The 12,747-nt window shown below is 37.7% G+C and overlaps 2 protein-coding genes across 4 annotated transcripts; one reads left to right on the forward strand and one right to left on the reverse strand.

The window, feature by feature from the left end:
- Positions 1-1,242: 1,242 nt before the first annotated feature.
- Positions 1,243-2,656, forward strand: LOC103720801 (WRKY transcription factor 71-like). The gene is made up of 3 exons (XM_008810692.2): positions 1,243-1,642; positions 1,752-1,898; positions 2,336-2,656. The coding sequence occupies exons 1-3, from the start codon at positions 1,458-1,460 to the stop codon at positions 2,520-2,522; spliced, it is 519 nt and encodes a 172-aa protein (XP_008808914.2). The 5' UTR covers positions 1,243-1,457; the 3' UTR covers positions 2,523-2,656.
- Positions 2,657-3,836: 1,180 nt separating this feature from the next.
- LOC103720802 (protein TWIN LOV 1-like) lies at positions 3,837-11,052 on the reverse strand. Of its 3 annotated transcripts, none has more exons than XM_008810693.4 (7): positions 10,166-11,050; positions 9,504-9,711; positions 9,332-9,396; positions 6,007-6,086; positions 4,830-4,885; positions 4,655-4,718; positions 3,837-4,251 (listed from the first exon to the last, which is right to left on the reverse strand). In XM_008810693.4, exons 1-7 carry the CDS (start codon positions 10,788-10,790, stop codon positions 4,096-4,098), a joined length of 1,254 nt encoding a protein of 417 aa, XP_008808915.2. In that variant the 5' UTR covers positions 10,791-11,050; the 3' UTR covers positions 3,837-4,095. The 3 variants fall into 3 exon arrangements, 2 of the variants coding, with proteins under 2 accessions (XP_008808915.2, XP_038985182.1); XR_005513030.1 differs by having other exon boundaries at positions 4,211-4,251; positions 4,805-4,885; positions 10,166-11,052; XM_039129254.1 differs by lacking the exon at positions 3,837-4,251 and having other exon boundaries at positions 4,643-4,718; positions 4,805-4,885; positions 10,166-11,052.
- Positions 11,053-12,747: the final 1,695 nt, after the last annotated feature.

The following is a 12,747-nucleotide window of genomic DNA, read 5'->3' on the forward strand; positions in this document are numbered from 1 at the left end:
TGATCGTGTTCCGATATGTTAGTGCTGATATGATCATGCTCTATTCACATATCATAGATTATCCTATTCATTAGAGGTGCGTTAGTGCTGATATGATAGTACCTATTCATGCATATATCATAGATTAGCCTGTTCATCATACTTTTTTGATGGTTATTATATCCTGGGTCAATGCTGCAATTGTCCGCTAATGATAATGGCAGAATAAGTACTTATATTCAGACAGTTTGTGAAAAGTTTTAATAATTATAGTATTAGAAGATTTCTTATGAGGTTATTCTTTCAAGAGGAGCACTTGTTACATATATATAATAAACGATATACGAATATTTCTAGAGTGCATTTGGTTCACAACCGAAATTGGAATCGGAATTGGAATGAAAATCTAAATAGATTAGAATTGAATCGAAATGGCTATATCCCTCAATATGTTTGGTTCGGGACCAGAAGCGGAATTGGAACCGAAATCAAAATATAATTTGAATATTAGAAAAAAGTAGAAATTGGATTTTGGAGGATTGGAATATTCCATTGCTCCTCGAATTGTATTGGAAATGGAGCTCCTACATTTCCATTCCCATTCTAAAGTCCAACTCTCTCCAACAAAATTGCTCGAATGAAAGTTCCTTATTCTCATTCTAAAGTCCAACTCCTCCTAACCAAATATGATATCTACTTGCCGACACGCAACTTTTAGCGAATGGTTATTGATAGTGAGGGTCTATTATTTCCACAAACATCAATTTCATAGTTCATTTTCTACAGCTTTGAAGATGTTGAATTGGAAGTGCTGCTTTTCTCATTTACAATATTAGCATGCTTTAGAGCACATTTCCTAGCTAGATTTGCACTTAATCAAAATTGTCAATCATCATTAGATTACTTCCTGAATTTCTTTCATCATCCTATAATAATATTGTATGATTATCTTTTATCAGCAGTTAATTTGTCTACATATAGTTTTAAGAAAAGGAAACGCTGTATCGTTGCGAATTTTATATGAAATGAAGCCAATTGCGGTCTTGCTAGCTATATGCCTAACGTGTTTAGTGCAAGATGGCCGTTTGTCTCTTTATCATTCTCCTTTGAATCATACCAACCTCGTGTCATGCATCACCAGGATGCCAATGTATCTGGTGCAAGATCCGAAGATAGCAGCCCTATTCATAGATGACAAATCATCGAATGGATGCAAAAAGCCTCTCCGCATGGCTGCTAACTCGGCCATCAAATCAAATCAGATATCTTGCGATGCTGAAAGGTTTTGGCGGCTGCGGCAACCTCGAAGCTTCCACAGTGACAAGGGAAGCTCGGTAGAAGCCATTGGAAGAACCCCAAGTATATCCACAACGATGAGAAGAGAGAATATTGTGCTATTCTGATGTCAATAGTTCTATTACGGCTACGTTTAAATACAGAGTTGCATGCCTTAAAGTGATCATCACGGCAAGGGTGACATGGCCTATTTCCCCTCCGAGAGGAGTGATTGGAGGGCCATAGCCATGAGCATGGCTTTTGGTCATCACTCCGGCTGGCCCAGGGTAATGAATGCCTCTGACTACATGCTCTACGACGAGGCCTCCGTAGCCTGCCAACTAGAAAGACCGGTTCCTCTGATGGCGAGTGGCAGTAGTAGCAGCAGGCAAGTGCTCTGAGTTTGCTTTAATTCTTGTTCCGCTGTTTATATTGTATATATTGCGACTAGTTTTGTTGTGATGCTGAATTTGATTCTGGTTTTATTTGATGATCAGAGTGTATGGGAGTGGGATGCAGACTCCGAAGGAGCAGGGAGTTTCCAGGGTTGCATTCAGAACAAAGTCTGAAATTGACATCCTGGATGATGGTTTCAAGTGGAGAAAGTACGGGAAGAAATCAGTGAAGAGCAGCCCAAACCCAAGGTATATATATATGTTTTCTCTAAAAACAAATACAAGTTATGTCGAGTGACTGCTCGTGCAATTGTATACGAGGGATCTGTAACTCCTTTAAGGGATTGTAATCCTCGCTTGATTCATGTAATTATCTGAAAGTCCAGCAATCATCTTGCTGAAAGAAAAGTTCTTAGGGGTTTACTTTAGAAAAGTTACAATTTCATAGACTAGCTAGCTAGTACGCCTACGTGATGATCCGTATGGGCATGTATTTAGTCCTACACCAATTATTTGCTGGATAGATCTTGAGTACTTATATAGAATCAAGATTTCGACTAGCTATTTTAGATGAAATCCTAAGTTGTTATAATCTATGAGCCGATTAATTCCATCCATGATAGTTATACTGGCTAACTTCTATAATTCCTCCTGCATGCATGTGTGAATGGATGACGGGAAAGCAGGAACTACTACCGTTGCTTAACGGAAGGATGCGCGGTGAAGAAGAGAGTGGAAAGAGACGGAGAAGACCCTAGCTATGTGATAACCACGTATGAGGGGGTGCACAACCACCACACCAGCCCGGCCGCCCTTTATCTCACGCCTATCGAGAATGCCTTCGGTGCATCTCTGGTTGCCGGAGACGTCTGATGCTGCCCGCTGGCTCTCTCTCTCTCTCTCTCTCTCTCTCTCTCTGGGGTGGGCATTTCGTGAGGTGAGTGGTGGGTGTAATACATTAATATATTGGATATTTGGCGAAGTTCTTCATTCTAATATTTTCATTACGAAGAAGATACAAAATGTCCCACTCCATGGCATTGTGGCATGAATTAATCCGTTTCTACCACCTAGTTCGAATGCCTAATTACCACGTCCCGTCTGCATGCTAATACCCTAGAGAAAAGAAGCTTGTACCCCCTCAAAAAAAAAAAAGGCTGGATAGAGACCACGCGCGTCTAGGATACCGGAAGGCTGACATCTGCCATCCCAGGAGATTTTTGGAATTGTAGGATCCATGCCGCCCTTCGTCCCTCATCAAACCTTCCCACCTGTGTGCAGAAATACCACAGGTATACGAATGCGGGATCCAGGTGTTCTTAAGACCTTCGGAGCGAGATAAGTTGCTGGAAACCTGGTTCGACTCCTGTTGAAATATTTATAAAAAAATAATAATTTTATTCCTATATTCTACCATATACGGTATACTTTTGAAGTTATATATATTTGTGTACAGTTTTAATATAAAAAAAATTATATAGACTGATGTAAGATCATGATAATAAAAAAACTAATACTCAGTGATACAAGTTATTATGTAATTTCTAAAACTCTAAAGGGATCATGCAAATAAAGAAAAATAATACCGACCAATATAGAGTCATGCTAATAAAAAAAGATAATACTGTCTGATAAAAAATAATACAAACTAATGGTAACTTCTAAAGTTATGCTAACAACTCTAATCATTACAGATTTTTTTTTATTGACTGCAAAGTGCAAACTCGCACTCAGTGGAGCGGGGTCGTTACCTCTGGACGAGGGCAACAATGATCAGGACTATTTTGTCAGCCTTCGACTACAAGCAGATCTCACCCAACTACCTTTTAACAGTGATGACGCACGGTCGACTCAGAGCAGTATTGGATTAATTATTTGGACAGCAGTTACTCTCCGCGTATATCTCTATTTAGATTGCTGCACATGTTATTGACTAACTAGTCTTTTTCTCGATAAGATGGTCAATGACCTGTCTATTTATCCTCCTTCGGAAAAAGAAAAAAAAAAAGGTACGCCGGAGCTTGGTTAATTGCCGTCTTGACCAATGGGCCTAGTCACTAATTCTAAGCAACGCAACTAGAACCTAATCGGCCGAGCAGCTAGTTCCTTCAAACTGTCGGCGACGTCAAAAGGAAACAGAAATTAACCAAGATTTACAACAAAATCCAATTCAGTGGTGCGGACCAGTAAAAACAGAAACCATGTTCTAATTCTTGTATCTTTATTTCTTGTTTTGCATCAGCCGAGTATACTGAGAATGGGCGGCCTTCAGCTTCCCATTGATACACACAAAAACAAGAAAAGAAGGAAAGAAAGAAAGAGATACATAAAACAAAACTAATTACACAGGTAATAAAAATGGACTGCATGGTATTGTGAAAACTAAAAGTACTAAATACACAGCCAATAAACATATCCTGTATGGTATTGTGAAAACTAAAGCACCCTATGATGATGTCCTCGAAGGGCCGGCGCGTGAGGATAAGCTCCTCACTGCAACCTTCACTTGTCCCACCACACCAAGTTGCCTCATCCCTGGGCTCAGTCCATGTTCATCATTCTTTGAATTCTCATCTTTCTGAACCTCAACATAGAATGCAATCTGCAAAGACGTTATACAGCATTAGAGAGGCAGTTCTTTCTTTTTCTTATACCCTAATGGTTCGTTGTTTAACCAAGTTAATCACATTAAAGAATTTCTCCAGTAAGGTAGTTATTCATATCATGTATGACCAACCAAGAGTGGTCAATTCATGGAAAACTCAGCTCAGAATTGGTGCTCGATGGAACTCTGATGGCAAAGCATCAAGACAGCAGACTTGATCCAAGAATACGATTAAGGGCCAACAAAAATATGACACGTATCATGACGTTTCTTTGTTGAGCCCCCCAGTATTGAAATGCATAGCATATGGACTAATGGAGTTCTCTGGTTTCCCTTTCAATTAGAGTGTGCAAGAAACGGTGAACTTCTTTATCAACTTGCATGAGGTTTATAACCAAACCTTGCCAGATGCATCCCGTACAGGAGATATGTGAAGAAGATTCCAGAATGAGCTTCCATCTTTCCTGAAATTTTAGATTAATTAGAAGTAGCACGAACAACAGTTCTCTTAAACACATGATCAGAAATCCAGAAACTTTTGGAGAGAGACCATATTTTGGGAGAAAAATATTCACCCATAGTTCAAAAGAAGCACTGAACAAGCTTGCTCTGCACGAATGCAGTCCTTTATCTATAAAACCAAACGACGGGCATCAGAAATTCTGCTACAGTAATCATAAAAAAAAAAAGAAAAAAGAAAGAAAGAGTGTCATCTTAGAGTTGAATACATATTGAAGTTCTTTTAAGGCAGGTTAAATATAGGCTTGATGATTATTAGGCCCCATTTGGCAAAACTTTTAAGAAAAGTGCTTTCTAGCCCTCCAAAAGCACTTTTGGATGATATAGTGGTGTTTGGTAAAAAATCGAAAAACTATTTTGGCTTGTCAGAAAGCAAAAAAAGTCTACTTAGAAAAAACTCTATTTTGGAGCTTCTTTCAAAAAGTGCTTTCTGACCAATATTGAAAATTTATTTTGGTTTTAATAATTTTTATCTCGTAACTAAAATGCCCGCCAACAAATCTCATGATTACATCTTATACTATATCATATCATATCATAATATATTATTATACTATAAATATAATATAATAAAATAATAATATATTATGATGTATTATATTATATTATTACATTATAATAGCATAATATATTATATTATTGTAGTAATACATAATTATAATATAGCATATTCTTATATTTTATTATAACCATAATATAACATATTAATACAATCATAATTTTATATTATTATTATTATAATATTTATATTATGATAATATACGATATTCTTATTATTATAATATTATAATGTATGATTAAGAACATAAATATAATATATTAGAATATACATATTTAATAATAATATAATCTAATATATTCTTAGATTAGATTCTAATCCGTTATATTATATTATATCATATATTATATTATATATTATGTTATAAATATAATAATATAATATTATATTATGGTAATATTGTACTACTAATAATACATTACTATATCCTATAGCATTCAATATTATATTACATTATATTATAATAATATTATACAAAATAATAATATTTTAATATATTATATAATATTATATTGTATTATACTCTACTAATGCAATATTCTTTATTGTCATTTTATTATACCAAAAGTATTTTTTCATTTTGGTTACCAAACATATGCGAAAGCAAATAGCTTTTAATAAAAACTCTTCTTCTAAAAGCCCACAGCAATCTCAAACAAGGCCTTAGCATCCACCTGATGTAGAACTTCAGCATCTGTACCAGGCCCATTTAGAAATCTACAGTTACATCCCAAGACTTCATGTCTAGAGTAACCTGGAACAGGAAAACTAACAACTTGGTTAGAGCACGTCATTGCAACTCAGCAATCAGGTGCTGCATCACATTCATTTTATGGTAACATTCACAATATATGAATAAAATGTTTGATTACAAAAATTGATAATTGCATGCCGATGACATTCCTTAGGTAAAAATAATATAATAAAATTGAAAAGAAATGCACTTAAGTTCTAATGGATATAGGTAAAGCTCAAGAGAGCTTCCCCATTTAAATCCACCACCTTTTGATTTCATGGATGGGGTCCTACCCACCCTTAGAGTGTGCATTCCAATTCTACCTGCTATACAACAGTTAACCGATTTGAATCATTGATCATCCAATCTCCCAACAGGTTATAATCATCCAATTGACAAAATTTACATGGCGCAGAACAATATTCTGTCGGTTTTGTTCTCTTGCTTCAACAGAATCTAAGGTCCTGTTTGGACAGCAGAAGAACTTATCAGCAGATAAGATCTTCCCTTGCCAAGTCTCTTGGTTCCTTGTTCCAGTACCATATAAAGAGAGCCAAGAAACTCAAATATATTGGACCCATATCATAGCCCAAGGTTCACCTCTCAGCATCCAATAGGCCAAACAAACTCCTTCGGAAGCCCTCTACAATCTCTTGTAAACAATGCCAATCAGTCCAGACCTATGTACATGCTCCACCACCATCCCATCCGGGTGCATGCACTGAATCAAGAATAGACCGAGGCAGAAGTAGAGTATATGGGTAAAGGCAAAAGGTGTATGATTGATCAACATTAGACCTTATCGGTTTCATCGCATCCTATGCAACCCTTACACTAATGACTGCAAGTGATGTGAGAAAATGGCATGACAGCATAACCCTTAAAATTGGAACATTGTGAGATATATCCCTCTATGCGGCAGCATAGCTGTCTGCAACCATGTCACTCCACTACAATCAATAATCCAGTCGGTTCCCTTGAAATAATATAACACTATCAACCCAATAACAAGAGATGCATTCATCAGGGCTAGGGATCGATCAGACACGGAGAAACTATTTCTCCAAAACATTTTGCAAAATTGTAAATAATTATACAATAATTTATTTAATTATGCAAAATCATTTATCAAAACAATTCTAATAATACCGTCGTTGGATTTTATTTTGTTCCGATCAACACAATTTCCCTAAGCTTGTTATTCTCCCTTTCACGTAGGAGGGCTAGGGTACAATCAGACATGGAGAAACTATTTCTCTTAAACATTTTGCAAAATCGTAAATAATTATACATTAATTTATTTAATTATGCAAAATTATTTATTAAAACAATTCTAATAATACCATCTCTGGATTTTATTTTGTCTGATCAACCCAGTTACCCTAAGCTTGTTATTCTCCCTTTCAGGTAGTGGATTCCTTGTGGGCCATCTCATACATTCTCCACGCAAGTCTTATACATCTAATAAGCCACCGTAAAAAGATTCCTATCTTGGTCTATATAGTCTGGCAATCAAAGTGACTAGTCCTACACGTTCACATAAACCTCTCAGGTCAAGAGAAATGCAAATGCTATCACATTATTTATGAGAAAATAGTGTGATTTTTCCCTAGATGTGTTCTCATGCTAGCCAGTCAGTGTGATGTAACACACCCATGTGTTGACATGCACTCTCTACTCTAGCAACTAAGAAAGGGTTACCACCATCTTGTGGTCATCATCTACCATCAGCAGCCATATAAACAAAATCTCCCAACCTCATCCTTCGCAGTGGCAATTTAAGGAATAAGAACTGGAGTCTTAGCTCTTCAATCGACAAATCAATCAAGTCTCCTGCATTGTTCCTATGGAGCATAGGTATATGCTACCAAATAAATATCACATGCTATTCGTTGCACCCAAAAGTATACATGAATAAAAATAAATTACTTAATTAACACCTCAAAAAATGTATCTCATTACAAAATCAAGGCTTTCTTAGGTCACCATTTCCAACAGGATATACACCTTATGCTTGCAATATAACAGTGCCTTATGTCCTTCAGTCTTATTTTTTTTAGTAATATATTGCATTATCATTCTATATGACATCAAGAAAAAAATGTTGCACATAACATAAGATTCTTATCATATTATGAAGAAGCAAGTTAGCAAAAAATTTTAAACAGCATAAATTAGAATCATGAAAGAACCATTTTCATATTTAATACAATGAAAGAGTAGTGAAGTACCATACCAATTAACTACTAAGATTGTAAAGCTGTTGTATTTTATCATAACAGAAGTGAACTGTTAATTTTTGTAGACTCCAGATGACCTTGATTGCGCCAAGAAGAAGACAAGCCTAACTCATCACAATCATTCGAAATGACCATGCCTATGACACTAGTAAGATTGTTCACCAAAGTTGGAACTAGAACCAGAAACATCAAGCCTACCAAATATGTGACGTCAGCTTTACAAATATAACTTTACCAACAACCGCTAATAAGGAGATATGTCCTAAGGACAACATTTGCTCCATCAATTCCTTCTGCCAACTAACTGAGGCTGGCTTTACCATTATAACTTTACCAATTATTACTAATAAGGGCAACATTTGCCATCACTGCAAGCTTTATTAAATCCTTTCTCTTATCTTCTGTTCAGACTATCATATATCTTTCCTTCCTCTCTCCCAATCCTTTTGTAGGCAACCAAGCTCTTCAGTACACATGCTGCAATAGTTCAGTCTACAATCTTATTTGGCATTCAGTCTTCACCCTAGTCATAATAGTTCTACCACCATCTAATCATCACTTCATCATCCAGCATTCTAAAGGATGGAACATTGCTAGCACCATTTTCATGTTCTATGGGTACTCCAATAATCCTCAAAGACATTAAGACTCAAAAGCACTGATCCCCTTCATCCATTTGGTTCTAATTCAAATACGCATGTTTCTTCATCTCTCACTTCAACTAACGAAACAACCATCGTTGAGACTAATGGATCCAATATTAGCATAAAGATGAAATCAGCAATCGGAGATAATGCAGAAGTTATTGAATTGAACCTAATTAATTTACATAAAAATGATGTTGTATGTATCTGAATGACCTGTGGTGGAATCAGTTACATAAGCAATAAATGAAACTACCTGAGCATTTTAGAATCAGCAGCGAATTATCTAATAGAAGATATGCTTGGATTTTATGATTATCTTTTAAAAGTGCTCAAATTAATGGAAGGAAAAGGATATAGAACTGAAGCACTGAAGCACCTGTCAAAAATAGGAATTCATCACTGGCGTAAACAATGGGCATGTCAGGTAAATGTGGATCAGTCCTGCAAGAATCAAAACAGTCTGTATCAATGCAGCAAGCATTGCATCTTGAGGAAAAAATTCTTTTAATATGGTAAACCAATAGAAACAGGAATCTGTAAAAACTCACAATACAAAGCTCTGTTTGATTCTACCAAGAGATATATTTAGGGATGAACTGAGAGGCACAATGCCAGCTGAAATGCATCCCTTTGTGCAGACCACTCTGCCTGTAAGCTTGCTATAGTGAGTCAGTGTTGATAAGATGCTGCTAGCAGCATTCAATGCTTTCTCCTTCTCTCGATCACTGGCTTTGCAAGACTCTTCAACATCCAACCCTGTAAGAATCAACAAGTAAAAATGCATTTGAGCTTCTTTTTTTCCTATTATTGTGGGTGTGTGTGCAGGGGGAGGGAGGTAAAGAAAATTCTTTGTACAATGAATCAGTTAGAACAATGCATGAATAAACCCATGCAAAACTGACATGAAGCCCCACAGGAATACCTAGAAAATCATGAAGCGATAAGATCTGAGAACTAAACTGCGGGTTGAAAATCCAGTTTAATCAAGAACAAGAACTCGTATCCAACCCACTAGAATCAACTGGGAAACAAATCTGGGGTCAAGATGACTCTGTTCAGAAAAAGAAAAAAGAATATTTTTGCAATGAAATTTAATTAGAGATCTTGAACTGAATACCGCTGAACAATTAAAGATCCAATCAGCATCTATATGAATCAATAAGAACCAAAACAAGACCAAACACGATTCAGCCAGGCCAAGGAACGGAACCTCTGTTATCCATATCAAGAAACGAATCCACCGCAAGATTACACCCATAATCTTCATCCAAACGCACCTCGTTCCGGCACGCCCCGAACACCATTTCCCTCGCTCCCGACCTCGAACACCTCGACCGCCTCGGAATCGGCACCTGAACCGCGACGAAGTGAATCACCCGCCCATCCTCCATCGCGAACACAGGGCACAGGTGGAACAAGATCCAATGCGGCGTCCCATCTTTCCGATAGTTGAGCAAGCTGATCTGGAGCGTCCGCTCCTCCCGTATCGCCTCCCGGATCTCCATCACCGACCGCCGGTCGGTGGCGGGGCCCTGGAAGATGCTCCCGTTCCGCCCCACCACCTCCTCCCGGGCGTATCCCGACATGGCGAGGAACCCGCGGCTGGCGAAGACAATCGGGTGGCCGGAGATGACCGGATCGGTGATCAAAAAGTTGTCCGGGAGCTCGTCGAGCGCCTCCAAGATCCACTCCGAGTAGCGGGGGGTGAGGGACCGGTCAATCAGCCGGTCGCGGCATCTCCCCATCCCTTCCGCCATGGCGGCCGCCGCCGGTGGTGGCGATATCCCTGTATGGTCGAGGATGGTGGCGATCGGACGGAGCCTCAGCGCCACCATGTGCGCCGCCCTTCTACCTCATATCAAGGAACGGGAAGAAACCGGCGGCGGGGTGGAGAAGAGTTTTTATTATGGTTGTCGGAAAGAAGAAGGGGTTTGCGATCATTACTTGGAGACGATAGAAGAAAGGAGGAAGAAGGAAAAGATAAAAATAAAATCTTTGGGAACGACGATGGCTATCGGCCGTTTCTTGCGCCGATTTTTCTCTCCCTCTTACCTCATTTGGGTGGAGTGGATGGAGGAAGGGCAAAACCGGCAATGAAGGATCCGGAGAAAGATTAATGGGATTAAAGCCCTGTTTGGATAGGGTAGTAGCAGTTGGAAATAGAGCATTTATAAGAAGATAACTATATTTTTAAAATATTATGGCACTTTAACATGTGTTTGGTAAATAAACTGACAAAATAATTTTATGTGATAAAATGATCATAAAAAATATTACTAGTATTATATAATAGGGCATAATAAAATATAATAGGTATTAATACATAAATATATGATATACTATAATATTAATATAATATAATATAATATTATTATAATATAGTACTATAACATTATGTATTATAAAATAATAATTTAATATAATATTAAATTATTTAACATATCTGATATAATATAATATAATATAATATTTTATAGTATAATATAATAATAAATATATAAAATATTATAATTATTATTGTAAATTAATTTTTCATCATTCTAATGACCATTTATCTCTCTAACAAATAGAGAGAAAGGAAGAAGATTGAGAGGGAAAGAGAAAAAAGAAGAGGCGGGATAAGGGTTTTGGGAAAAAAAGTGTGATTTAAATGAGGGTATTTTGGTCCAAAAAATAGCTTTTCGATAAAGCTGGAAACAGTATTTTCGGAAAGCTCCAAATTGGAGCTTCTTCCAAAAGCTGTTTTCAGCTTCCCGCAAAAGCTGAAACAGCTTTTCAAAAATTTTAACTTTTGGAGGGTCAGAAAGTGTTTCTTGTCCCTCCAAAAACTTCCCAAACAAAGTCTAAGATTTATTGGATCTCGAATTATTTGGATTTGTTTATTTGTATCACCGGACTCAATAATAGAGAAAGCCCAAGATGTGGACTGTTCCAGCTACCGGTGCGAGAATACTTGTCCGTTAGTCACGGCGCATCCTTTGATATTTATATGAGCTGGGGCCCGCGGTTTGTTGAACGGCAAAGGGCAGGCTTCCACGAGGCCAGCCGATGAGTTGAATCCATCCGTGTGCATGTTTTTTTTTTTTTTTAAAAGTACATCGACTGCACGCACTAACCTTACATGAGCACTATGAGCACTGTCATAAAAATCTAAAAAAAATACACTCCAGCAATAAAAAAATAGATACATGACAAATCCAGAGAATATCACTGAAATGGTAAACCGCAAAGAAAGCGACTCAATCGGCAACCTTAATAGTCTTTCGATAGACATGCACAACTAAAAAGGTACACTCGCTCAATAGTCTCCGGATGTCGACTAAAAGCAGATGATCAGTCTCTCTCATCTCCTTCTTTAGGATCCGCTCAATAATCTCCACTGAATCACCCTCTAGGATGATGCTCCCAGCCTCAAGCACCTGTCTACAATAGAAAATTTCCTCCCACACTGTCCTGAGTTCCGCTCCAGAAATACCTACCTCGAAAGTATGCCGACCTCCTGCAACTATCAACCTGGAATAGTGGTTTCTGATAACAAATGCAACGCCGGTACAGTCGCCGTCCTCTGGCAGACTACCATCAAAATTTATCTTCAGATGACTTGGAGGTGGGGGCTCTCAGGAAGTAAGTAGTAGAGGGGAAGTCTAAGATGCTCCTGACCAAGCGAGATGAAACAACCATGCTAACCTTAGTGATCTCAGCGGCTTGACGGATGGAATCCTGGCGAGCCCATCTGTCGTTGAAGACGTAACTGGGATAGCGGTGAGGTGGAGCGAGGACGAGAATAACGAG

The sequence above is a fragment of the Phoenix dactylifera genome, chromosome 8, assembly GCF_009389715.1.
Source record: "Phoenix dactylifera cultivar Barhee BC4 chromosome 8, palm_55x_up_171113_PBpolish2nd_filt_p, whole genome shotgun sequence".
In the NCBI taxonomy this organism is placed as follows: domain Eukaryota; kingdom Viridiplantae; phylum Streptophyta; class Magnoliopsida; order Arecales; family Arecaceae; genus Phoenix; species Phoenix dactylifera.

What these genes read in the sequence shown, in the direction of transcription:
- LOC103720801 (XM_008810692.2), top strand. Translation starts at nt 1,458, where the DNA reads ATGGCCTATTTCCCCTCCGAGAGGAGTGATTGGAGGGCCATAGCCATG. An exon ending in AGTGGCAGTAGTAGCAGCAG is followed by an intron (nt 1,643 to 1,751) that starts GCAAGTGCTCTG and finishes TTTGATGATCAG; the next exon opens with AGTGTATGGGAGTGGGATGC. An exon ending in AAGAGCAGCCCAAACCCAAG is followed by an intron (nt 1,899 to 2,335) that starts GTATATATATAT and finishes ACGGGAAAGCAG; the next exon opens with GAACTACTACCGTTGCTTAA.
- LOC103720802 (XM_008810693.4), bottom strand. Translation starts at nt 10,790, where the DNA reads ATGGTGGCGCTGAGGCTCCGTCCGATCGCCACCATCCTCGACCATACA. An exon ending in ATCAAACAGAGCTTTGTATT is followed by an intron (nt 9,397 to 9,503) that starts GTGAGTTTTTAC and finishes TGATTCTTGCAG; the next exon opens with GACTGATCCACATTTACCTG. An exon ending in TGAATTCCTATTTTTGACAG is followed by an intron (nt 6,087 to 9,331) that starts GTGCTTCAGTGC and finishes TTCCTGTTCCAG; the next exon opens with GTTACTCTAGACATGAAGTC.